The sequence below is a fragment of the Nerophis ophidion genome, linkage group LG08, assembly GCF_033978795.1.
Source record: "Nerophis ophidion isolate RoL-2023_Sa linkage group LG08, RoL_Noph_v1.0, whole genome shotgun sequence".
NCBI classification, from domain to species: domain Eukaryota; kingdom Metazoa; phylum Chordata; class Actinopteri; order Syngnathiformes; family Syngnathidae; genus Nerophis; species Nerophis ophidion.
This window is the reverse complement of record NC_084618.1, coordinates 65,563,488-65,591,396: the sequence shown is the minus strand read 5'-3', so window position 1 is coordinate 65,591,396 and position 27,909 is coordinate 65,563,488. Positions and strand designations below refer to the sequence as shown.

The 27,909-nt window shown below is 39.1% G+C and overlaps 1 protein-coding gene across 3 annotated transcripts in view; it reads left to right on the top strand.

Annotated features, from left to right (window-relative positions):
* The window catches only part of LOC133558205 (integrin alpha-M-like), a 49,999-nt gene that overhangs the window by 14,481 nt on the left and 7,609 nt on the right, over positions 1-27,909 (top strand). For 2 of the 3 annotated variants that reach the window (XM_061909420.1, XM_061909418.1), the window contains exons 11-25: positions 4,064-4,137; positions 4,233-4,347; positions 9,419-9,552; positions 9,616-9,762; positions 9,831-10,043; positions 10,108-10,241; positions 16,875-17,017; positions 17,097-17,263; positions 17,323-17,451; positions 20,469-20,542; positions 20,603-20,744; positions 20,815-20,913; positions 27,469-27,548; positions 27,625-27,711; positions 27,787-27,856. In XM_061909420.1, coding sequence (XP_061765404.1) covers positions 4,064-4,137; positions 4,233-4,347; positions 9,419-9,552; positions 9,616-9,762; positions 9,831-10,043; positions 10,108-10,241; positions 16,875-17,017; positions 17,097-17,263; positions 17,323-17,451; positions 20,469-20,542; positions 20,603-20,744; positions 20,815-20,913; positions 27,469-27,548; positions 27,625-27,711; positions 27,787-27,856 — 1,808 coding nt within the window. The remainder of the gene's footprint in view (positions 1-4,063; positions 4,138-4,232; positions 4,348-9,418; positions 9,553-9,615; positions 9,763-9,830; positions 10,044-10,107; positions 10,242-16,874; positions 17,018-17,096; positions 17,264-17,322; positions 17,452-20,468; positions 20,543-20,602; positions 20,745-20,814; positions 20,914-27,468; positions 27,549-27,624; positions 27,712-27,786; positions 27,857-27,909) is intronic. The other variant, XM_061909419.1, reaches the window with a different exon arrangement.

Here is a 27,909-nt window from a genome sequence, read left to right as displayed (position 1 = left end):
TAAGGGGGCCCAGTTCGGAGTGAGAAAAAAACTTCCGTAGCAAAGCACATATACATATTACAACATACATCTCGAGATATCTAGCAACAGAGGGAAGGTAGTTCAAGGTCATGGTGGTAGGTCGCAGCTCTCAGGCGCTGACCATCCATTCATCACCCCTACGGGATTTGCGTTGAGGGCGTAAGATTGTGTGGCGTATATTTTTTGTGGATGTGTGTGTGTGTGTATATAAATCTGTTCCCGCGGCCTTGATGTGTTTGCCGTCGCTAGTCCAAAGTTCACAACAATAAGTGTGTGTCCATGAGAGACAAAAAAGGGAGTTCGTTGTGTCTTCGCTTCAGCGATCTTCGGGAGAGTCTCGAAGCCAGGGAAACAATCCAAGTTAAAATGATTTGTATGCGAGTGAAAATAAAATTAGCTTTTCACTCTAAGTTGTCTATGACTGGTCCTCAAAAACTGCGGGGTAGACAGTCCGATGTAATCCACAGTTCTTCCCGCATCCTCCAATCATTTGTGGCAGCTTTGGGGTACTTTGAAGACTGCCAGCAACTTCCAATTTGTCGACAAACCAGAGCAACGCTTACTCCAATCAGCAGATGTCCTGTTGTCATAATTCCGAATAGGTGGATATTTTCACGTCGTCGCCAGAAAAGGGTCGCCAGGCACGCGGCCCTCCTTCTTCTCCCAAGAGTCCGTCGTGTGTCCAGCAACAACCGCTTCGTCACTACACCAGGTTCCCCCAAACCCAAGATCTTGTCAATTTTGTTGAGGCCAGTTAAATAATTCCAATGTTCAGATTTGGAGAGCAGTGCAAAAAAGAGGCAACAAGAAAGTTAAGACAAGACAAAACAAAGAAGCAAGCAGGAGAGATAAGGGAGAGGAAAGGGGAGCGTCCACCCTCGGTGAGTGCCAGAGAGAAAAGATATATTAAATACACACTGTAATTTATAACGCTCTCAAATGTTCCGCTGTCGGAGTTTCAACTCTTGGTCCTGTCACAGGTAGAACGCTCAGACACAACATGCACAAACATACGCTTGCAGATAATGAGCCAAGATTTCAAAGGTTTCAAAGGTTCGACACACCCCTTTCACTGTTATCTCAATCAACATCAACATCTTTACAAATCCACGTCTATAATGACAATTATTATAAATAAACAGGACACCTGTTTTCCTAATTTGTTATTTTAAACTCTGCACTGGGTTAGGGTTGTCTTTCCAGATTGTAGAAAGAGGTGTCTGCTGCGCCCTCAGGGAATCATGGCTTGCTCTAGTTTTTCACATGGTAAAGGCTGACTCCCACTGACCCCACATAAAACTCATCATTGGAGGAACAGGACATGCCCCAAACTTCCTGTTCGGACCCATACACACACACACACACACGCATGTATGTAAAATGCAATATAAAAAGAAAATCATACATTTAATTTGTGAAAAATTAAATTAAAACAATATATATCTTGTGAAAAAAATAAAGTTTAGTCGTTACATTATGAGGACAAATTCGAAAAGAAATCCAAATATTTGAATGATAGTTGTAATATTGTGTGAAAAAAATGGGGGTCTTTCTGTGTGGAGTTTGCATGTTCTCCCCGTGACTGCGTGGGTTCCCTCCGGGTACTCCGGCTTCCTCCCACTTACAAAGACATGCACCTGGAGATAGGTTGATTGGCAACACTAAAAACTGACCCAAGTGTGTGAGTGTGTCTGTCTATCTGTGTTGGCCCTGTGATGAAGTGGCGACTTGTCCAAAGTGTACGCCGCCTTCCGCCCGAGTGCAGCTGGGATAGGCTCCAGCACACCTGCAACCATCAAAGGGACAGGCTGTAGAAAATGGATGAATGGGCACTTCTACTATTAGATAGTACTTTATTGATTCCTTCAGGAGATTATGAGGGAAAAGCTGAAAATGTATTTAAAATGAACTTAATTATATGAGGCAGTGTTTTTCAACTACTGTGCCGCGGCAACCTAGTGTACCGTGATATATTGTTTGGTGTGCCGTGGGAAATTATGTAATTTCACCTAAGTGGGTTAAAAATATTTTTTGCAAACCAGTAATTATTGTCTGTGCTGTCAAGAGCTCGACAGAGTAACTGTGTAATATTATTCCATATCGGAAGGTGGCAGCAGGTAGCTTTGCTTTGTAGATGTCGAGAACATGGTTTGTCGTGATCACAATATGCAGACGACAGCAGGAGGCAGCGTGCAGGTAAAAAGGTATCTAATGCTTAAACCAAAAATAAACAAAAGGCATTGAAGCTTAGGGAGGGCTAAGCAAGACCAAACTACTGTAAAACTGAACTGGCTGAAAAGTAAACAAAAACAGAATGCTGGACGACAGCAAAGACTTACGGCGTGTGGAGCAGAGACGGTGCCCACAGAATACATCCGTACATGACACTAAAATAGGACAAGAACTAAATAACTACACACAGGAAAACACCAAAACACTCAAAATAGTATACTTGCCAACCCTCCCGGATTTTCCGGGAGACTCCCGAAATTCAGCGCCTCTCCCGAAAACCTCCCGGGACAAATTTTCTCCCGAAAATCTCCCGAAATTCAGGCAGAGCTGGAGGCCACGCCCCGTCAAGCTCCATGCGGACTCCTAGTGACGTGTCAACAGCCTGTTTTCACGTCCGCTTTCCCACAATATAAACAGAGCGCCTGCCCAATGACGTTATAACTGTAGAATGATCGAGGGCGAGTTCTTGGTTTCTAATGTGGGTTTATTGTTAGTCAGTCTCATTATCTTCCTACCAGCGCGGCAACAACACACAACAACAGCAGTCACATTTTCGTCTACCGTAAAGCAGTTCGTCTGCCGTAAACAGCAATGTTGTGACATTATAAAACAGGACAATACTGCCATCTACTGTACATGCATATGTGACAATAACATCTACGACTTTTAGATCAGTGGTTCTCAACCTTTTTTCAGAGATGTACCCCCTGTGAACATTTTTTTAATTCAAGTACCCCCTAATCAGAGCAAAGCATTTTTGGTTGAAAAAAAAAAAAGTAAAATACAGCACTATGTCATCAGTTTCTGATTTATTAATTTGTATAACAGCGCAAAATATTGCTCATTTATAGTGGTCTTTCTTGAACTATTTGGAAAAAAATATATAAAAAATAACTAAAAACTTGTTGAAAAATAAACAAGTGATTCAATTATAAATAAAGATTTCTACACATACTGTGATGAGGTGTCGACTTGTCCAGGGTGTACATGCCTTCCACCCGATTGTAGCTGAGATAGGCACCAGCACCCCCCGCGACCCCAAAGGGAATAAGCGGTAGACAATGAATGGATGGATAGCTGTAAATATACTCCTCCCCTCTTAAACACGCCCCCAACAACGCTCCGCCCGAAACCACGCCCCTCGGCCAACCCCCGACCACACTCCCCATCCCCACCCCCCACCTCCCGAAATCGGAGGTTTCAAGGTTGGCAAGTGTGAATTAAGTCACAGTTTGATGTGACAGGGTATAGCTCGGTTGGTACAGCGGCCGTGCCAGCAACTTGAGGGTTGCAGGTTCGATCCCCGCTTCCGCCATCCTAGTCACTGCCGTTGTGTCCTTAGGCAAGACACTTTACCCACCTGCTCCCAGTGCCACCACACTGGTTTAAATGTAAAAATTTGATATTGGGTTTCACTATGTAAAGCGCTTTGAGTCACTAGAGAATAAGTGCTATATAAATATAATTCACTTCAATTCAGGTGGTGACAGTACACCTACTTTGAGACAAGAGCTATAGTGATGCATGGTTGGTTATAGTTTGAATTTGTAGCCAACAATTGCGAGAACGACTTTTTACTGTCAATATCAGCTGCTGAGTTTCATTGTTTTCTGCTGGTGTTGTGCCTCGGGATCTTTTCAATGAAATAAATGTGCCTTGCCTCAGAAAAGGTTGAAAAACACTGATATAAAGGAACAATGTATTTATCATTACAAAATGTTTTTACACATTTTTAGGTAAATAGTCATTTGGATTAATCCAATTGGGACTTGGTGAGAAATTGTAACCCCTTTTTATGTTGCTTTTGCAGGATCTCAGTCAAGTGGAGAGACGCTGAAAATGGAGATGGCTCAGCAGGGATTCAGTGCAGCTTATGTGCCTGGAGTAATAAAACAGCAACAATTCACTACACAATACCTTTTATTTCCCCCCACAAACACTTTTAAGTGTGTTTCTTTTTTTGGGGGGGGTCATACTAGGGCAAACAATTATCGGCTGTCGGGGCAAACCAATGGAGAGGAGGCTTTCTGACGTACACAAGCGGGAGTCCAAGTTCCTATTTGCCTGTGGACATTGAACCTGACAGCTATTTGGGTATGAATATCTTTCTTGAAAATTTTTTAAATATATTGCTGTTAGAGCCATGGACATAATTTAGGCTACATGTAACATTGCATTATTGAGAAAAGACATGATAGTAAAAAAATGTCATCAATGACCACAAACAAATAAAAGCAACAATGATTTGTAATGAATTTGAAAATCCCACAACTATTTGCTATCTAGCAGTTACACAAAAATGTAGACCAGGGGTCACCAACACGGTGCCCGCGGGCACTAGGTAGCCCGTAAGGACCAGATGAGTCGCCCGCTGGCCTGTTCTAAAAATAGCTCAAATAGCAGCACTTACCAGTGAGCTGCGTCTATTTTCTAAATTGTATTTATTTACTAGCAAGCTGGTCTCATTTTGCTCGACATTTTTAATTCTAAGATTGATTGATTGATTGATACTTTTATTAGTAGATTGCACAGTACAGTACATATTCCGTACAATTGACCACTAAATTGTAAGACCCGAATGAGTCGGGGTCCACATTAGTCAATTCATGGAGACAAAACTCAAATAGAATTTGAAAATCCAAGAAAATATTTTAAAGACTTGGTCTTCACTTGTTTAAATAAAATCATTTATTTTTTTACTTTGCTTCTTATAACTTTCAGAAAGACAATTTTAGTGAAAAAATACAACCTTAAAAAGGATTTTAGGATTTTTAAACACATATACCTTTTTACTTTTTAAATTCCTTCCTCTTCTTTCCTGACAATTTAAATCAATGTTCAAGTGAATTTTTTTTTAATTGTAAAGAATAATAAATACATTTTAATTTAATTCTTGATTTTAGCTTCTGTTTTTTCGACGATGAATATTTGTGAAATATTTCTTCAAACTTGTTATGATTAAAATTAAAAAAAATTATTCTGGCAAATCAAGAAAAGCTGCAAAATCAAATTTAAATTTTGCTTCAAAGTCTTTTGAATTTCTTTTAAAATTTTTGTTCTGGAAAATCTAGAAGAAATAATGATTTGTCTTTGTTAGAAATATAGCTTGGTCCAATTTGTTATATATTCTAACAAAGTGCAGATTGAATTTTAACCCACTTAAAAAATGTCATCAAAATTTTAAAATGAATCTTAATCAGGAAAAATTACTAATGATGTTCCATAAATTATTTTAAAATTTTTTCAAAAAGATTCGAATTAAGTAGTTTTTCTCTTTATATTTTTCGGTTGAATTTTGAATATTAACGAGTCGCAATTGAAGATAAACTATGTTTAAAAATGTTATTTTAATTTTTTTTGTGTTTTCTCCTCTTTTAAATCGTTCAATTAAGTGTTTTTTCATCATTTATTCTCTACAAAAAACCTTCCGTAAAAGGAAAAAAAAATGCACGACAGAATGACAGACAGAAATACCAATTTTTTTAATATATATAGATTTATTTATTAAAGGTAAATTGAGCAAATTGGCTATTTCTGGCAATTTATTTAAGTGTGTATCAAACTGGTAGCCCTTTGCATTAATCAGTACCCAAGAAGTAGCTCTTGGTTTCAAAAAAGTTGGTGACCCCTGATGTACAATTGGTCATATTCTTGTTGCTCGGCAGAGTTCATTGGTCTTACAGAAAAAATGCAATGTTTAGTGGAATCTCGATTTATAAACCCTTCATTGTACAAACTGTCAGATTTACACATTAGAGGCTGAATAGGAATATGCTTTGTTTGTATGGACCTGGTCTCTGTGTGCGGGCATTTCATCCACCCATTGTGCGTCTGAAGGGCAGCTCTTTTGTGCCTGCTGCACAACGATTGTGGGCAGGCTTAACGAGCTACGTCAGCAGTGCAGTCAGTAGAGCAGTGCTGTCGTTAGCTACTGTGCTAATTGCTACTTTGTATTTTTCAAGTTTTGCTACCTCAATGTGAGTCCAAAGAAAGATGTATGGTTCAAAACATTCAGGAAGTATCCACAGCATTGCCTTTCAACACCGGTTGAAAATCAAGAAGATTACCCAAGAAGATAAAATTATTATTCCGAATCATTGTAACGACCTGGCGGTTAAGTTTAAGGAGTTAAGTGATTTCAAACTAAGAGTGCACCACAGGGCTAGTGACTGTTTGTAGGTCGGTAGGTAGGTCTTTATTGTCATTGCACAAGTACAACAAAACTTTGTTTTCAGCACAAACCCGTTCAAAATGAGACAAACAAACGGTGTACAGGGTTACAGAACAGGAACGCTGATGGGTCGCCACAAGGCGCCCTGTAAAAGATGGGAAAAAGGTCAACGCTGGGGAAGGATGAGTAAAAAAAATACAATCTAGACTGGACTCCTAAGGGGGCCCAGGAGTGGGAAAAAACCCGCCATAGCAAAGCACATATACATATTGCAACATACATCTCGAATCCAGCAACAGAGGGGAGGGAGTGGGGGGCCATGGTGGCAGCCTGCAACTCTTCAGGCGCTGCCCATCCGTCCATCACTCCTATGGAATTTGCGTCAATGGTGTTGGATTGGGGGTGGGGGTATGTGTGTGTGGTTTTTATTTTTTGTGGATGCTTGTGTGTGTGTGTGTAAACCTGCAGTGTGCATCTGTTCCGATAGTCAGTCCAAAGTCAACAACAACAACCAGTGTCTGTCCATGAGAGACAAGAAGGGAGTTTGTTGTGTCTTCACCGCATTGTCCTTTGGGAGAGTCTCGAAGCCAGGGAAACAATCCAAGCTAGAATGGTTTGTGTGCGAGTGAAAATAAAATTTTCTTTTCACTCTAAATTGTCTATGACTGATCCTCAAAAATCCTGCGGGGCAGACACTCCGATGTTATCCAAATCACAAGAGTGTCCACAGTTCTTCCCGCATCCTCTAATTATTTGTGGCATCTTTGGGGTACTTTGAAGACTTCCAGCAACTTCCAATTTGTCGACAAACCAGAGCAACGCTTACTCCAATCAGCAGATGTCTTGTTGTCATAATTCCGAATAGGTAGATATCTTCACGTCCTCGACTGAAGGGTCACCAGGCATGCGGCACTCCTTCTCCCAAGAGTCCGTCGTGTGTCCAGCAACAACCGCTCCGTCACGGCTAGCAGGTTCCCCCAAACTCAAGATCTTGTCAATTTTGTTGAGGCCAGTTAAATAGTTCCAATGTTTAGATTTGGACAGCAGTGCAAAAAGAGGCAACAAAAAAGACAAGACAAGACAAAGAAACAAGCAGGATAGATAAGGGAGGGGTAAGGGGAGGGTCCGCCCTGGATGAGTGCCAGTGAGAAATGGGTGCGTGTGTATGGCGGCTACATAGGAAGAGGGAGAGTTCAACTCGTTTTTAGACCTTGTTAGTAAATAGAAAGTTGATCCATCACCCCCTTGTTGTGCATGCTTGATACTGTTTACAGACAATAATGTATACATACCTGCTCAGTGGCCTTGTGGTTAGAGTGTCCGCCTTGAGACTGGAAGGTCGTGAGTAGGGATGATGTTCGTTAAGAAATTATCGAGTTTCTGCCCATTATCGAATCCTCTTATCGAACCGATTCCTTATCGAATCTTTTATCGAATCCAGATAGGTTGTTGTATGTTCCAAAAGCCATAGATGTTATATGACTGGGCCGGCACGCTGTTTATATGGAGGAAAAGCGGACGTGAATGAGGACAGCATGCGAACGTTGTAGGAAGAAGGTTTCAGGTGAGAAAGGATGCTAAAGGCACACCCCCAGTGAGTATATAGTGCTGCTATGTGAATTGAATCATATTTATATAGCGCTTTTCTCTAGTGACTCAAAGCACTTTACATAGTGACACCCGATATCTAAGTTACATTTAAACCGGTGTAGGTGGCACTGGGAGCAAAGTGGGTAAAGTGTCTTGCCCAAGGACACAACAACAGTGACTAGGATGGCGGAAGCGGGAATCGAACCTGCAACCCTCAGGTTGCTGGCACGGCCACTCTACCAATCGAGCTATACTGTGCCTTGTAAATAAAAAAAAACTGCAGACAAACACATCACCAACATGGACGCTCACTTTCGACATCCCGGTGAAGCACACTGGAGAAGAGGGGACCAGCACGGTAGCGAATCGATACATACAACGGGGCAAGAGAAGTCGGCTTTTACTGTTGTGTTAGCTGACTTTGAAAATGAGGAGAGGGAATCTGGAAGTTGCCCAGCTGTTCATTTCGGACACAGAAGATCAGTACTTTGATGGATTCGTGGATTAGGGTTGATCAAAAAAATAATGTGAGTACATTGATAAATACTTCAATAAAGTACAACCGAACTCAGCTTTGGTCCTGCTGCCTTTTTAAAACAGCTTCCATGAATGCTAGCGTATGTTTTAAGCTAGCGTATCATTAACCATGCCTGCGCCCAAAAATACGCTGCACCTTATTTATGCGTTAAATACAGATATAGCGCCCGTAACTGACACAGGGCCTTTTAATACAGTGCGCCCTATGGTCGCAAAAATACAGTATAGTGGCTTTGATAACGGGAACCAGTTCTCAAGAAGGGATTCGAATCCATGGAATCGGTTCTTTTCTTATCAAACAATCGGGAGAACCGGTTTCGAACATCATCTCTAGTCGTGAGTTCAAACCCCGGCCGAGTCATACTAAAGACTATTACCTCCCTGCTTGGCATTCAGCATCAATGCTTGGAATTGGGGCTTAAATCACCAAATGATTCCCGAGCGTGGCCATCGTTGCCTCTCACTGCTCCCCTCACCTCCCAGGGGGGGGGAACATGGGGATGGGTCAAATGCAGAGGATAATTTCACCACACCTCGTGTGTGTGACTATTGTTGGGACTTTAACTTTTTAACTACTGTATAGCGCTTTATATTGTGTTCAAAGTGTACAAACTTTAACTTGATAATAGACTTCTGGACTCTTGTTTACATTGTTTCTTAAGGAAAAATTTGGTTCAATATACAACCTTTTCTATTCACAAAACCTGTTCAAGAACCAGTGAGGTCTGAAAATCGAGGTTGCATGTTTGTAAAATCAAAACAAAGGCGATAGGGATCTTGAGACACGTTTATTTGTACAGCTTTGGTAATTTAATGGAACTGGATCTGGGGTAGCTTTGCGCATGATCATTTCCTGTTCACCTTTAGGTTATTCCATGGCGATTGCCAAAACGCCGTATGCAACATTGACGGTTGTTGGCGCTCCGAGGTATCAGCACAGAGGAGTTGTGATGGTGATTTCCCAAAATCGTAATGACCGAATAGATCCCTTTCAATGGCAGGTAGGTCCTCAAAGTTTTATCAAGAGTGCGTTTATTTTAAGTGAAATGTTTTGTACCCCGCAGTATCAGATCGGTGAATATTTTGGGGCAGCGGTGTGTGCCATGGATGTGAATCGGGATGCCAACACAGATGTCATCCTCATCTCTTCCCCCATGTTTGTGGAAGATGATAGAGAGGGGAGGGTTTATGTTTGCATCATAAACAATTTGGTGAGTGACTTATTAGAAAAAAAACTTGGCCTTTTGGAACATTTTTCAATGTCTCATATTTCCATCAGAATGTTCAGTGCAGTTTCGATTCTCCGGTCGTACTGAGAGGAGTCAAATCTCGCAAAGGCCGATTCGGAGCGTCCCTTGCCGTTCTTCCCGACCTAAACTCTGATGGACTAAATGATTTGGCGGTCGGGGCGCCACTGGAGGACGACGGTCAAGGAAGCATTTATATATTTCACGGCGAAAGACCCGGAAATGTCTCTCCTACTTTCTCACAGGTGAGTTGTAAAGACCATCACTGTGGCCTTTTTCTTAGAGAATAAACCTTTACACCTGATTTAGAGAATCGCAGGATCCAAAGCCATGGCAGGACTCAGGTTTTTCGGCATGTCCATCAGCCAGTCGTCTTTAGACCTCAGCGGAGACAACTTGCCTGACCTGGCGGTGGGTTCAAAAGGAACAGTCGTCTTACTCAGGTGAAGAATTCTGTATGGGTCTAAGTCAGGGGTCAGCAATCCAAAACGTTGAAAGAGCCATATTGGACCAAAAATACAAAAAACAAATCTGTCTGGAGCCGCAAAAATGAAAAGCCAAATAAAAGTATAATGAAGGCAACACATGACATAGGTGTCTATATTAACTATAATAGCCCACTGTCAAAATGACTATGTGTCGTAAGCTGAAGCAAATCTTTGTTGACAGAAATGTTGAAACTTAATATTTATTCTACACATTTTTGCAACTTTAGACAACATTAGTAATTCAGAGGCTACTCAGAAGGTGAGATAAGCCCTGGAAATGACTGACTTTCAATGGCCAAAGGTATAGATGTGTGATTCCAAGTTGAAGGAAACGGCAGGCTGTCTTCTCGTAATATATTTATTACAATCTTTGGCAAGCTAGGTAATGTTTGCTGTGGTCTGGAACAACATGGCACACAAACAACTATAAGAAATGCTGCCAATATTACATACAGATAATGTGTCATGAGACTTGCAAATATACATTAATTACACAGAGGACATAAGTAATGGAAAATAAATGACTTCAAATATAGCTACAAACAAGGCATAATGATGCAATATGTACATACAGCTAGCCTAAATAGCATGTTAGCATTGATTAGCTTGCAGTCATGGATTGACCAAATATGCCTGATAAGCCCTCCAGCAAATCAACACAATCAATAAAGCTCACCTTTGTGCACCTTTTTGTCCACAAAAGGTGGACAAAATGAGAAAAAGAAGGAGTGGCATAAAACCCGTCTTTCTGTGGCAGCATCGGAAAAAATTGTACATGTTTACAAACTACAAGGAGTTCAAAGATCGCTGAAATTAGTAGGACAAAACGATGTTAGCCAAATACTCTCATCAGTGAAGCATGTATAACATAAACAGTGGGATTTCTAACAATTAGGAAGGTTTGTGTCATGTTTGTTCTCCGACACACACAATCTTAAAACAAAACTTTTCTTTTTTTCCTAAATTTTTTCCATTTTGACACTAGAGTGGCGCTCATGCGACTCTATAGTCGAGGGTTGCTGACCCCGGGTCAAAGTGATACATTCACCAGCGTTAGGTTGTTCTTCTCAACAGTTGCATCCATTTCAAAGAGAGTTTTGAGTTTTTTCAGAACTGTTCTGTCAAAAATTGATCCATTTAGCTGCAGGGACACCTTTTCTGTGACCAAAACAGTTCACCACATGATCTTTTGTGGATTGTCATTGATGTGACGAAAAGCTTCCTCCAATTAATCCTCCCCTTTTGATCTTACACACACTTTTCCAACCAGTTTCTACCAGCATACTTTTTTACCAGATGCATCTGACAAAAAAATATTTTTTTTAATTATCCATAAAAGTATTTTAGAGTAAAAACATGCAAATTGATAGCATGCACCAAGCTGATCTGCTATACATGTGCAACGTGGTTGGCACATGTTGAGTAGAATAAGGCGTGCCACCCATTTTGAGTGTCTGTCTTTATTATTATGCCGAACAAATGCTAATCATCAAATCACCCACAATACTGACAGTAGAGGCCAATATATGATTTAGAACAGACCATGTGATTTATAAACAATTGTCAAAGTTTTGCGAGCACTATTCAACGATTTTCCAACGTTGTTTCAAAGTCAGTTTTAAAGGACATATATGTATAATAATAACATCGTTGTATCAATGTCTTGTGACCGCTGGAAGAGTAGTATCGGCCACTAGTGGGACGGCGTGGCGCAGTGGGAGAGTGGCCGTGCGCAACCCGAGGGTCCCTGGTTCAATCCCCACCTAGTACCAACCTCGTCACGTCCGTTGTGTCCTGAGCAAGACACTTCACCCTTGCTCCTGATGGGTGCTGGTTAGCGCCTTGCATGGCAGCTCCCTCCATCAGTGTGTGAATGTGTGTGTGAATGGGTAAATGTGGAAGTAGTGTCAAAGCGCTTTGAGTACCTTGAAGGTAGAAAAGCGCTATAAAAGTACAACCCATTTATTATTTAGAGAAGAGAACAAAACAATCAGAGAGAGCATGCTGTTTAGCATCATGATTGGCTCGGACAACAGGCATCGTTACAATATTGGATCAACATAAGTTCACACTGCAGGGTATGATGTCCAATTTGTATTTCTTTGTCCAATCCCATTTTTTTACATAGTCATTGACATTGACAAAAAAATGCGATGTCTAATGTGAACACAAGCTGACGCAATCATGACGTCAAACATTGTTTACAGGTGTCATGATCCATGGCCCGGATCATGTTTTTGTTATGTCCTGTTATTTTTGGACTCCCTTAGTTCCTGTTTTGTGCACCGCTGGGTTTGTTTTGGTTTTAATGGGGATTCATTTGGTACACCTGCCTCTGGATAGTGGTCGGCACGCCAGTGTTCATTTTGTTGACGAAAAATTTTCGTCGTAGTTATCGTCAACAACCCATTTTTCTGACTAAAACGAGACAATAACTAAGTAAAAAAGAATTTACGTGGACTAAGACAGTGGTCCCCAACCTTTTTGTATCCGCGGATCGGTCAACGCTTAATAATTTGTCCCGCGACCCAGGGTGGGGGACACATTTTTTTTCATGAAAAAGGGACGTTTTTGTCATGAAAAAGGGAGGTTTTTGTGGTTGGTGTACTAATTGTAAGTGTATATTGTGTTTTTTATGTTGATTTAATCAAAAAATTAAAAATATATATTTTTTAATTTATTTATTTTTTTTAAATAAAAATTAATAAAAAAATATTCTGCGGCCCGGTACCAATCGGGCCGCGGCCCGGTACCAATCGGGCCGCGGCCCGGTGGTTGGGGACCACTGGACTAAGACGATGACGAGGTGTATTGACATATTCGTCAACGAATAAAAACGAGACGAAAATGTCTGCCAGAGACGAGATCCAATCGGAACTCATTTCGTTAGGAAAAGGCGGGACGACTTGGGAAGAGAACCAATCAGAGCGACGTGGTAAGAAAGTTACGTAAACGTAGTTTGCGTTTGAGACTGACCCGGGAATGCGCTGCAGAAGACAACATGTCAACGCCGGGGAGGAAGAGGAGAGAGGACATATGGGGAAATTTTATATTTGACGTCAAAGATAAGACAACACAACAAACTTAAGGCGACATTTACAGTCGAATCACCCCGAAATTCCCACACAGGTAAGCATTTTCCACAACATACAACTCACTCGACGTTATCCCGTTTATTACACGGCTTACTCGTGAAATACTAAATTTGAGACATGATTTTCATCAAAATACGACTTGTATCGGTGATTTTTCCGCTGTTTTGCTTTGACTTTCATAAATTGAAGGGAACGTTTACATATTACCCTTTAGTCGACTAAATCTACTGTAGTTTTCGTCGACTATAATCTTATGATATTTCGTCAACTAAAACTAGACTAAAACTAAAACAATTTAAATAACTAAATTATGACTAAAACTAAATTACATTTTAGTCAAAAGACTATGACTAAAACTAAATCAAATTTTGCTGTCAAAATTAACACTGCGGCACGCTCACCTGCAGTCTACCACTAATCAGAGAGCTATTTATTCACCTTTCTCGCCACGCTCAGTCTGGCTTCTCTGTTTGCTTCATGCAACTGTTACGTTTGGATAATCCTGGCTCTTGTTTCTAAGTCTCCTGTGCTAAGTTTTTGCCTTAGCTTCCGCGTGCGATCGGCACGCATCGTTTTTGCTTGTTTACGGTTTTGCTGTGATTTATGATAAATCATCTCCTACCTGCACGCTTGTTATATTCTTATTTTACTGTTATATTGTTATTCCCATTGTTTTTATTCTTTTTGTAATATTTCTCTATTTTGTTTCCTTTTAAACCCCCATTATTTACTTTTTACTTTTTATTTATTTATTTTTTTTATTTTTATTTTTTTGTATATATATATATATATATATATATATATATATATATATATATATATATATATATTTTTTTTAAATTGATCTCAACTCTGTACACTACTGCTGGAATTTAAATTTTCCTGAAGGAACTCTCCTGAAGGAATCAATAAAGTACTATCCATCTATCTATCTATCTATCTATCTATCTATCTATCTATCTATCTATCTATCTATCTATCTATCTATTTGTCCGGAGTCGTCCATTTGCATCCCGGGGGAACGAACCTCGCAGCAAGCTGCAACCCCGTCGAAACAACAGGCGCAATTATGGCTCCTATTCGAGTAGGTCCTGACGCATTTGTGGCAATTTCTATGATTTTTTTGCAATCAATTTACTGAACCGAAATATTGTGCGTAGAAGATTAGGATGGAAGAGGGCAAACAATTTGGCTCTCGCAGTTTGTGGGACATTTGCTTCGACGTCTGCTCTGAAGAGCGTGTGGGCGAGTGGAGTGGTGGAACATAGACGCAATTTCCTAAAACAGTACTATTTTGGCCTGTTTCCGACTCATTTGTCAACTGTTTATTTTGTCTATTATGGCAAAGAAAAATTTACACTTATCGCATTTAAATGACATATGAGTCGGATGATCGCTACCCAATGGTACAGACTGCAGTCGCAACAGATACATTGCTGATATATATCGATATACCAAAGAGGCCTGGGTCAGATTTGAAAAAATCCTAATTGCTGTGTTTACATTGAAATTAAAAAATCATATACAGGTCACATATATGGGGGCAGCATGGTGGGAGAAGGGTTAGTGCGTCTGCCTCACAATACGAAGGTCCTGAATTGTCCTGGGTTCAATTTCGGGCTCGGGATCTTTCTGTGTGGAGTTTGCATGTTCTCCCCGTGACTGCGTGGGTTCCCTCCGGGTACTCCGGCTTCCTCCCACTTCCAAAGACATGCACCTGGGGATAGGTTGATTGGCAACACTAAATTGGCCCTAGTGTGTGAATGTTGTCTGTGTATCTGTGCTGACCCTGCGATTAGTTGGCGACTTGTCCAGGGTGTACACCGCCTTCCACCCAGATTGTAGCTAAGATAGGCACCAGCGCCCCCCGCGACCCCAAAGGGAATAAGCGGTAGAAATGGATGGATGGAGGTCACATATGGGCAAAATTACCTGCACTGTGAAAAAGGCCAAACGGGTGTTATTTCATGTCTAGAGGGCTCTCATAATCCATCCACCCATCCATTTTCTACCGCTTGTCCCTCTCGGGGTCACTGAGGTACGTAAACAGGGTTTTAATGTTCCAGCTATGAAAAATAGTTGGTATCAAAATATTGATTCCTACCTCACGGTAATTCATTTATTGCGGTCATGTCCGGAACCAATTAAAAGCTCAAAATGAGTAATTATTGCATGAGCCTTACATTAGTAGGGTTCACCCTTGACCCCGAAACTGAGGTTGTGCTTAAAGACCTACTGAAATTAGATTTTCTTATTTAAACGGGGATAGCAGGTCCATTCTATGTGTCATACTTGATCATTTCACGATATTGCCATATTTTTGCTGAAAGTAAAGAACATCGACAATAAAGTTCGCAACTTTCGGTGCTAAGAGAAAAGCCCTGCCTTTACCGGAAGTCGCAGACGATGAGGTCACATGTTTGATGGCTCCTCACATATTCACATTGTTTTTAATGGGAGCCTCCAACAAAAAGTGCTATTCAGACCGAGAAAACGACAATTTCCCCATTAATTTGAGCGAGGATGAGAGATTTGTGTTTGAGGGTATTGATAGCGACGGACTAGAAAAAAAAAAAGTAAAAAAAAAAAAACCTGCTTGCATTGGGACAAATTCCGATGTTTTTAGAGACATTTACTAGGATAATTCTGGGAACTCCTTTATCCTTCTATTGTGTTGCTAGTGTTTTGGTGAGTTAAATAGTACCTGATAGTCGGAAGGGTGTCTCCACGGGTGTCTTGACGCGCATTGTCTCAGGGGAGTCGACGGCAGCTTCATGGACGGCCCAAGCTAAGCTTTTCTCCGGTAAGAACTGACTTTTTAACCACAATTTCCTCACCGAAACCTGCGGGTTGACATGTGGTCGGGATCCATGTCCGCTTGACCGCGCTGTGATCCATAGGAAAGATTCACCTCAAGGAATTTTAAACAAGGAATCACCGTGTGTTTGTGTGGCTAAAGAATAAAGCTTCCCAACTCCATCTTTCTACTGTGACTTCTCCAATATTAATTGAACAAAATGCAAAAGATTCAGCAACACAGATGTCCAAAAAATTGTATAATTATGCCGTTAAAGCAGACGACATTTAGCTGTGTGTGTGCGCAGCGCTCATACTTCCTAAAAACCCGTGACGTCTTGCGTACACGTCATCATTACACGACGATTCGAAGACGAAACTCCCGGGAAATTTATAATTGTAATTTAGTAAACTAAAAAGGCCGTATTGGCATGTGTTGCAATGTTAAGATTTCATCATTGATATATAAACTATCAGACTGCGTGGTGGGTAGTAGTGGGTTTCAGTAGGCCTTTAATTGTGAATATTCCACAAAAGCATAAAAAATTTGCTAAATTAAATCAGGCCAATTTAAGGTACAGAATTTTTAAAAATGTTTTGAAAATGAATATCTTCATTCAAATGTGTTTTATGTTAATTCAACAAAACCAAAAAAACCTAAGGTTTTTTGTCTCTTCCTTTATTTTTTTGTTTCCAGAACCAAACCCATAGTCATGGTTGAAGCTAAGGTGACCTACATGCCCAAACAAATCGTCATTCAAAACCATGCCTGCAACAACCCCTTGGAGAACACAGCAAACATCTGCATTGTGATAAGCCGACACTCGTCCATCCAAACAGGTGCCTGACTCTCCTTGCTAAACTTCCTCGAGTTAGTCCAGCGTTCATCATGTTCATTTTAAACTTGAATCCATTGCAGCGAGAGCGAGGGTTAATTATACCCTTACGCTGGACGCCACTCGCAAAGTGCCCAACAACCGAGCATATATCAAAAACAAAAATGGGTATCGGGAAACCACTGGGAGTGTCATTCTTGATCTTGATCTAGCTCAGTCAAAATGCGTCAAGACCAACTTCTTCATTGAGGTGAGTTGTTAGACGCTCAAAGGCACTCCTCCCGTTACAGCCATGCCCGCTTTTCACAGCCTTGCCCTGAAGATGCTTTGAATCCCCTTTACAACGAGCTCAGATTTACATTTGAAGGTTTGCCTGATGACAACATGCTGTTGAGGCCAAGTCTGGCACAGCAGGCCCAGACGACCACCCTCCATCCGGTAAGCATCAACCCTTTCATTGATGCGGCCTCTGTAGGGGTCCGCGATATAGACGATGTAGGGCTTGAACGTAGGGTTTTACAGTATACCAGTATTAGTATAGTACCGCGATACTAATGAATCATATTTGGTTAAAAGAGAAAGTAAGCAAATATTAACAGTACATGAACAAGTAGATTAATAATTCATTTTGTACCACTTGTCCTTAATAATTTTGACAAAATAATAGAATGGAAAAGGAGACAATATGTTACTGCGTATGTCAGCAGCTAAATTAGGAGCCTTTGTTTGCTTACTTACTACTAAAAGACAAGTATGTTCACTATTTTATTTAAGGACAAACTTGCAATAAGAAACACATGTTTAATATTTTTTTGTTAAAGTAAAGCCAATAATGCAATTTTTGTGGTCCCCCTTATTTAGAAAAGTACCGAAAAGTATGAAAATTATTTTAGTACCGGTACCAAAATTGCAATTCATTGTCTTTACTGAAGCATAAAAAATGCAGATGGCCTTAAAACGCCTCAATACTCAGTCACCATATTTAAGTACCCAAAATAAAGACTCGACATAAATATCAATTCAATTGGATCAGAAACATTGGAGGAAACGAGATTAAAACCTGATGCTAACCGCCCATAGAAAATAAATGGGTACGGCTAGTAGCTACTTTTAGCAAACAAATTCATTTACCAACTCGGCGTATTATCTCAACATCCACACACTCTTTCGTCCTAACTCGGCCCTGATGGTCGGCACCTGTAAGTTTACAATTAGTTGTAAAATGTTGGACGGTTGTTTTTACGATATGCAGGCAAACAACAACTTTAAAACATACCGGCTTCGGCCTAGCCGAGTAGTGCAAGAATGATCTCTGGGGTCACTGGCGCCCTCTACCACCAGGAGGCCGGAGAACAGGAGCCTCACGTTGTATGTGTTTCGCAGCAGTTTTATGATTGCCCAGCACAAGAAATACGTTACACACATACAGTTGTTGACAAAATATACTGTACATTATGTACCTCAGCTAACTAAACTATGGAAATGTATAATATAATTCATATAGCAATACGGTCTCACTGCACAGCAGACAGCAGTTAGCCGAGTCATTGCGGAATCCACGGGGAGGCTCAACTGACTGTGACTTACCGCAAGTAATTCTCAGTATTTGAAAGGTAAATGTGAAAATTAAGCGATTTTGAATAAAAAATAATTTAAAACTTGTGAAGTTAAATGGAAAATAACTTTATAGTATAATCACTGGATACATTTAACAATATAATTATTTTTTTTAATTTTTACATTGTTTTCTTTCCATGATGCAGGTCATTGATACATATAGATATACATACACATATGGATCAACATCATTTTTTGTCTTTTGTACAATCCATTTGAATCCGGTTTATTGCTTTTTCTCACAATACCGCTGACTGAGAACAGCCATGAAAATAATAGCTTTTTTCCGACAAAAATAGATACCCAGAGACACAATTGGCCAATGATGTTTTTTGATTACTAATGTTCTATTGTGATAATGCATCTGGATGACACATTCCAGCTGTGTCTGCAAATTTGACAGCATCAAAATAACGAACACAAATTTGAACCAATGTAGCCTTTTCGCTACACTGCAAAAAAGATCCGACGAAATATAAGATGAAGACTAAATTTTAGGAAACAAATACTAAAAAACTAGTAAAATTATCAGTCTGTGCTGCTAGTGAATTTTACTTGGTCAGTCATCCTAAAAAAACATTTGTATTTCTTCAAATTATCAAAACTTTTAAGATAGAAATAAGTATTTTATTCTGAAAACAAGCGCTATTCAACTTGCAGTTCTTAAACTAAGCTATTCTTAATGTAAACAAGATTTTCTATCCGAGGAAAACCACAGTATCTTATTTCAATAATTATTTTCCAAATTTTTAACATTTTAAAACTAAAATAGACACAATATAATGATTTATGCTGGAGTTAAGATTTTGATGTAAAGTATATGTATAAAAATAAGTAAAAAGCTCTTAAAACTAGAGAAATTTCTAGAAAATGCTTTTTAAATCTTGGCATATGGCAAATACTTTACACTGTCATGAATAACTTACCTGCCCTGTGTAAAGCCCCTTCTAAGTCAACAATCCTCACCTCAATAGTGGTAAATAAACAGTTTTTTACAAATATCATCCTTGGAGGGAAAAAGGATAGTTAAATATGCTACACTACACACTTTTAGAGGATAAGTTAACCGCAAGCTAGAGCTCCTGAATGTCAACAAATGTGGGTGGATTGATGCGAATATCGACAGTAACGTTGCCGTATGATATCATTATTTGATAGATACTAAAGTGGTTCGATTGAAATGTTTTTATTATCAGAAAAATCTTTTGTCGTTTTTGTTATTGTTTCAAAACTCAGGGAATACGTTCCTGTACTCAGAAGGGTTTTTAAGGGCAACAACTAAAGGATTTTAATCAGAGGCAATGGTCAGAAATAATTTTGGAGATGAACTATATTGGTACACCGACATTGTGTGTTTTTGTCTGATTAGACAAAATGGAATTACTCAATGATCTTGAAAATTTCAAGGATCAGCACTGATATTGCCGATACTGCCTCTGTAACTACTTGGTATTGGATTGTTACCAAAGTTTGTAGTATCCGCCCAAAACTAATGTAAAGTATCCAAACAACAGGGGAATACGTTTTTATTACATTTTAACAGAAGCATAGAGAATAACTATATATTAACACCATATTAACAGGTAGATTAATAATAGCTTTGAAAAAATAATACAACTGGACACGACACAAAAGTTTACCGCATTGGTCAGCATTCCATAGTAGAAGCCGTTGAAACCCGTTTTGAAATGGTTCTATTGTCATTTATATACCGAATAAAACAATCATGATAAACATTGTTAATGCAGGAGGCTGCAAAATATAGCGCAATATAGATTTTAGGCCATATCACCCATCCGTAGTTCTATGGCAGTCAAGCATAAATTTGCTCTCCACAGTTGGACTTTGAGATCAACTGCGGCACAGACAACAAATGCGTAGACAACCTCCAGTTGGATTTCAACTTTACCAGGTAAGGACTTTAGCAGAGCCTTTCATGTTCTATTCATGCTAACTTTTCGTCATTGTGCAGCTCCTCGGAGGTCAAAGTGGGTATAGACGAGCTCCTAAATATCACCGTGTCCGTGGTTAACCTGGCGGAAAACTCCTACAACACCCTGGTTGTTCTCACATACCCAGCTGGGGCCTCCTACAGAAAGTTCACAAGCCTGCAGGTAGGAATTAGAATGTTTCAGGACCACCCCCCCTACATTTACTGGACTCCTTTTTGACAACAACAAAAAGGGACAAATTGAGTGCAACTCCTTGGACAGTGAAGCTGGCTTACCTCGGGGAAAGACAGACTGCACCATTGACAAGCCCATTTTTGGGAATAACTCAAAGGTTAGTTGTTTTCTGAAAAAACATGATCTAGCTTTTGTTTTGTAAAAAGTGGCAGTAGACAAAGAAGTTCAATGTCATGGACTCAACTCTCGAGCTATACCTCTTAATCAGTAAGGCTTGTTTTGAAATAATATTTTGGGTAAGGCCCTGTAAAAACGCAATTACTAAACTTTAGAAGAAAAAAAACAAATTTCTCCATATATTAGCTGCACCAAAATAGAAGCTACATATATGTAGGTTAATTAAGTTATTTACACAGAAAGATTTTGTAAATGTTTATTGTTTCCAAACGGTGCATGTAAGGCGACAGTGAAATGGTTGATCAAACAAAACAGAAGTCATCGCCAAGGACCCACGAATTGCGGAGACTATCTCTCTAATCAGCCAAACAGACCCATTAACTCCACGGTGACGTTTTGGTGAGTTTCCTTAGGAATTTGTGAAACTGAAGCTATACAAAAATAATGCCATTGTGAGTTAATAAAATTAAGACAGACATTTGTAAACCTGTTAGGATATAATAATAATAATAATAATAATAATGGATTAGATTTATATCGCGCTTTTCTATTGTTAGATACACAAAGTGCTCACAGAGAAGTGGGAACCCATCATTCATTCACACCTGGTAGTGGTAAACTACATATGTAGCCACAGCTGCCCTGGGGTAGACTGACGGAAGCGTGGCTGCCAGTTTGCGCCTACGGCCCCTCCGACCACCACCAATCATTCATTCATCATTCATTCACCAGTGTGAGCGGCACCGGGGGCAAGGGTGAAGTGTCCTGCCCAAGGACACAACGGCAGAGATTTTGGATGTCAACAGGTGGGAAGCAAACCTGCATCCCTCAGGTTTCTGGGACGGTCGCTCTACCCACTACGCCATGCCGCCCCATATTAGTTAATGCTAACGATGCCAGCTTGATTACATTATGATAACATATACGAAAATGTGTGAAAACGGCACTATCAAACATGTTTAGTAAGTATGAATTGTTTTAGTTGTACTGTAAAAACTTACAAACTTCGTTTTGAGTGATGAATGAAGAAACCATACGAGTAGAATGCTATGGGTGGCTAATGGATAGAACGGCAGTTATACTTCCGGTTGAAGGCACTGAACAGAATTAAATACTGTAGACCAGGGGTAAGGAACCTATGGCTCTAGAGCCAGATGTGGCTCTTTTGATGACTGTATCTGGCTCTTAGATAAATCTTAGCTGACATTGCTCAACACGATAAGTAATGAATAATTCCGCTGGTAATCCCAGTGTTAAAAATAATGTTCAAATTATAAAACATTCTCATGCATTTTAATCCAACCATCCGTTTTTCTATCGCACCTGTTCAAGATGTCGCATTATTGGTAAGAAGTACAGTATTATATTTATTATTGGGTAACTTTAGAATAACAATGTTATTAAAAAGAATAGTAGAGTCATTATACTGTAAAAATGTTGGTCTTACTTAAAAAAACACGCATTTAGTTGTATTCAGTGTTAAAAAAACATTATATGGCTCTCACGGAAATACATTTAAAAAATATTTGGCTTTCATGGCTCTGTCAGCCAAAAAGTTACAAAACATTATACAAAACATTATGGCCGTTAGCAAAGAAAATCAGCCCTCACTATTTTATAAGCTGCAGGATTCAAAGCGTTGGAAAAAAAGTAGCTGCTTATAGTCCGGAAAATAAGGTAGTAATAAAATGCATTAAAAGAGTCTGCGTGCAAAATAAGTCTGCACGCGGGCAGTGTGTGTTTGTGACACACAAAAATGTTGGCACTGTTCTGACGCAATAAATCACCACCAAATGTACAATCAATGTTAAATAATGTTAAAATGTTAGCATTATTTGTTTAAAAACACGGCCACCGCCAACCAAAACGTCTTTGGGAGGTAGAAACTAATTGTCCACAAGTCACTGAGCATTTGTCGAATAACTTAGCGGATGTCTGTATTTGTATGTATTGTTGTATTGTACAGTGTTTCCTGTTACCTTCGCTTTTAGTATTGAAAGTCGTGACCCAAAATGCAGGAGACAGCAGGCAGGTAGAAATTAATTTAATATCCAAATGTTCAAAACACTATCCATCTGTGTTGGCCCTGCGATGAGGTGGCGACTTGTCCAGGGCAGAGTTCACCAACGCGGTGCCCGCGGGCACATGGTAGCCCGTAAGGACCAGATGAGTAGCCCGCTGGCCTGTTCTAAAAATAGCTCAAATAGGATTTTTAAACACATATACCTTTTTACCTTTTAATTTCCTTCCTCTTCTTTCCTGACAATTTCAATCAATGTTCAAGTAAATTTATTTTTTTACTGTAAAGAATAATGAATACATTTTAATTTAATTCTTCATTTTAGCTTCTGTTTCTTTTGACGAAGAAAATTTGTGAAATATTTCTTCAAACTTATTATGATTAAAATTCTAAAAAATGATTTGTCTTTGTTAGAAATATATCTATCTCCAATTTGTTATATATTCTAACAAAGTGCAGATTGGATTTTAACCTATTTAAAACACGTCATCAAAATTCTAAAATTAATCTTAATCAGGAAAGATTACTAATGATGTTCCATAAATTATTTTTTTTCTTTTTTTAAAAAGATTCGAATTGGCTGGTTTTCTGGTTTTTTTTGTTTTTTTTTCGGTTGAATTTTGAATTTTAAAGAGTCGAAATATATTTATAAAAATATTTATCTGTTTCTATATACATTTGTGAGAAATCATTAGGGTGATCAGTGTTTCCACAAAAATAAATATCATTAATTAATAATAATAACAGAGTTAAAGGTAAATTGAGCAAATTGGCTATTTCTGGCAATTTATTTGAGTGTGTATCAAACTGGTAGCCCTTCGCATTAATCAGTACCAAAGAAGTAGCTCTTGGTTTCAAAAAGGTTGGGGACCGCTGGTCTAGGGTGTACCCCGCCTTCCGCCCGATTGTTGCTGAGATAGGCACCAGCACCCCACGCGACCCCAAAGGGAATAAGCGGTAGAAAAAGGATGGATGGATGGATGTTCAAAACACAAAGAATGTAGCAGGTAATGAATGCACCACAAAGCACAGGGATAGCTGTGCATTAAAAACGTACAAAATGACTAAAATAGAGTGCAGCAGGGAAAATAAGATTAACAAAGAGCTTTCAACTAAAGGAAATACAAAACCAGATTGATAAAATACTAACTAAGTATGTACGTAACTCAAATGTTGATCCCACAACCAACGAGGCTATGAGCCTGCCTTTAATTGTCCTCAGGTGCTCATTAGCTGCAGGTTTAATACATAATTACTTGCAGGTGAGGCGAACATTGCTCAGAAGCAGAGGTGAAGCCACAGCAGGACAACACGTGCGAAACAAAATTAGAGGGCAAAACAGTAAATGAACCCATCCATCCATCCATTTTCTACCACTTGTCCCCTATGGGGGATGCAGGGGGTGCTGGAGCCTATCTCAGCTGCAAAAGAAAAATTAACAAAAACAAAAAACGCCCACAAAAAAAAAAAAGAGGAATTCCCCGGCGTAACCAGTCCTGACAGTTTCCCACAGATTGCCAAAATACCTGCGGCTGTAGGGGCGTGGTGTGAAGTCAACAATTGATTAACATAATAAACGACAATGCATACATCTTCTAAAAAAATATATATGTGTAAATATATATATATATATATATATATATATATATATATATATATATATATATATATATATATATATATATATATATTTATGTTGTGCGATTCAGAATCGTTTCTAATTTTTTAATTTTTTAATTTATTTATTTTTTAAATCAATCCAACAAACCACTAAACAACAATACCATAACAATGCAATCTAATTCTAAAACCAAACATGACCCAGCAACACTCAGAACTGCAATAAACAGAGCAATTGAGGAGACACAAACACCACACAGAACAAACCAAAAGTAGTGAAACAAAAATGAATACTATCAACAACAGTATCAATATTTGTTATAATTTTAGCATAGCGGTGATTAAAAATCCCTCATTGACATTATCATTAGACATTTATTAAAATAAAAAAAAAGTGTCTCAGTGGCTTACACTTGCATCGCATTTCATAAGCTTGACAACACATTGTGTCCAATATTTTCACAAGAATAAAAAGGGTCATATTTTTTGTTCGTTTAATAGTTAAAACAAATTTACATTATTGCAATCAGTTGATAAAACATTGTCCTTTACAATTATAAAAGCTTTCTACAAAAATCTACTACTCTGCTAGCATGTCAGCAGACTGGGGTAGATCTTGCTGAAATCCTATGTATTGAATGAATACAGAATCGTTTTGAATCGGAAAAATATAGTTTTTGAATTGAAAAAAATCGATATATTATCGAATCGTGACCCCAAGAATCGATATTGAATCGAATCGTGGGACACCCAAAGATTCACAGCCCTAATATATATATATATACATATATATAAATAAAAAATAGTAATTTTTTTTCTTATGTAGTTTTGCTCAATTTCTCAATTGTTGTTGCCTTTTGTCATGATCCCATATGACAGTCTGGACTAAGTTGCTTATATTCATATCCTTGTGCTGTTTTTTTGTCAGTACTTTTTGATTGGTGCCTTGAAGCACCTTTCTTTACTCTGTCTTCCTTGTCCTGCCGGCACACTTGTTCCTTTAGGTTAATTAGTGCCATTTAGATCCACCCCATTCTTTCAGTGCAGGTTTATTATTTAGCTTCTGCACAGTTCTAGATCAAAAGACCTTCTGCCTGCACAAACGCTTGCCTTTTTCTGCTTTTTGGGATCACCATAACGGTTGACACGCGGCATCGTCACACTTGTTTTGTTACAATTATGTAACACAGGCTGAACTTTATACACCCCCGTCTTATTGAATTATTTTATTCTGCACACCTGGAATGTTGGAATTTAGTTTACAAAACAAGTTAAGTATTTTAAATTAAAGACAAAAAACTTGAGATTGTTTATTGATAGTCTCCACAATGAAGTTTCAGTAAAACTAAGCACACAAAGTATCCATCCATCCATCCATTCAGCCATCCATTCCCTACCAGATGTCCCTTTCTGGGTCGAGGGGGGTGCTGGAGCCTATCTCAGCTGCATTCGGGCAGAAGGCGGTGTACACCCTGGACAAGTCGCCACCTCATCGCAGGGCCAACACAGATAGACGGACAACATTCACACACTAGGGCCAATTTAGTGTTGCCATTCAACCAATCCCCAGGTACATGTCTTTGGAGGTGGGAGGAAGCCGGAGTACCCAGAGGGGACCCACGCAGTCACGGGGAGAACATGCAAACTCCACACAGAAAGATCCTGAGAGCGAGATTGAACTCAGGACCTTTGTATTGTGAGGCACATGCACTAACCCCTCCTCCACCGTGCTGCCCGCACACAAAGTGAAGTACATTAATATGAATACAAAGGTAACATTTTAATATGGGGAACATATTCACCATTCACTAGTTGGTTATTAACATGCAAATTAGTAACATATTGGCTCTTAATTAGTCATTATTAAGTACTAATTAATGCCTTATTCTGCATGGCCCCAACCCTAGCCGACTAACCTTAACCCTAACCCTCTAACACTGACCCTAACCAAATAACCATAACCAAATAACTCTAAATTAACTCTTTGTTACTTCCAATATGTTCCCCTAGTGTCCAAACAACTCTTAATTAAGTCTTTGTTACTTCCAATATGTTCCCCTAGTGTCCAAACAACTCTTAATTAAGTCTTTGTTACTTACAATATATTCCCCTAGTGTCCAAATAACTTTTAAGTCTTTGTTACTTACAATATGCTTCCCTACTGTCCAAATAACTCAAATTTAAGTCTTTGTTACTTACAATATGCTTCCCTACTGTCCAAATAACTCAAATTTAAGTCTTTGTTACTTACAATATGTTCCCTTTAGTGTCCAAATAACTCTTAATTAAGTATTTGTTACTCAGAATGTGTTCCCCATACTAAAGTGTTACCCATACAAATTGCACGTACATGTAGGAATCATGTTAAACCAACAATACAGTTTCTTATAAACTGAACAAAAAGCAATACAATCATGCAGGATGAAGGTTGGCTCTAATGCCACTAGCTTGAGCTAACTTACAACAGACCAACTCGTTGACAGTCCAACTAAAATTCGCAGAGTGTACTTGTACAAGTCAAATTAGATTTTAACGGAACAAATTTTACATAAAACAAAGAGTGTATTCCCACAAACAGGCATATACATTCACCAAACTCTGTAGAAACAAATACTGAGGTAAACTATTACTCCTACTTTTCATATATTTTTTTTAAACTTGTGACAAATTAGACTTCCTTTATTGTCATTTAAATTTGAACTTTACAGTACAGATAAGGACAAAATTTTGTTGCATTAGCTTGTTGTGGTGCAGGATAAATGACTTGTGGTGGCCTGTAGGAAACCCATTGGAAAGTAAAACAAATGTAAATAATGATTGTTTATAACATGTATAATCGATATACATGGAACAGTGAAAGATCCAAAAAGACTTCTCACTCTGATTAAATTCCAGGCTGTCTTTGTTGTCTCGTACGGCATCGAAACCAACAGCCAGCTGAACAACAGTCTTTCCGTCACCGCAAATGCAACGAGGTAGAGTTGTTCCTTTTCGCATCACTAGCGGGTGAGTTGCATCGCTGTGACGCCTACATTTACGCCTCTCTTTCAGTGGGAATGAGAAGCACTCTCCTTCAAGCCGACTCTACAAAATTCAAGAAATCAGCGTGAAATACAGCATTTTTATAACCATGGAAAGGTGTTTGTGTGTTTTAAATTTCAGTGCTAAATACAGTATTCATTCAGTTTGCATTTATCAGGCATTTCTTTACAGTTCTCTCAGCTACGTCAATTTCACCTACGGAAAGAATGAGCTGCAGAAATCAGTGCAACAATCCTTTCTAGTAAAGTCATTACTAAATCTGATTATGGGATTATTGTTTGGATATTCACGTTT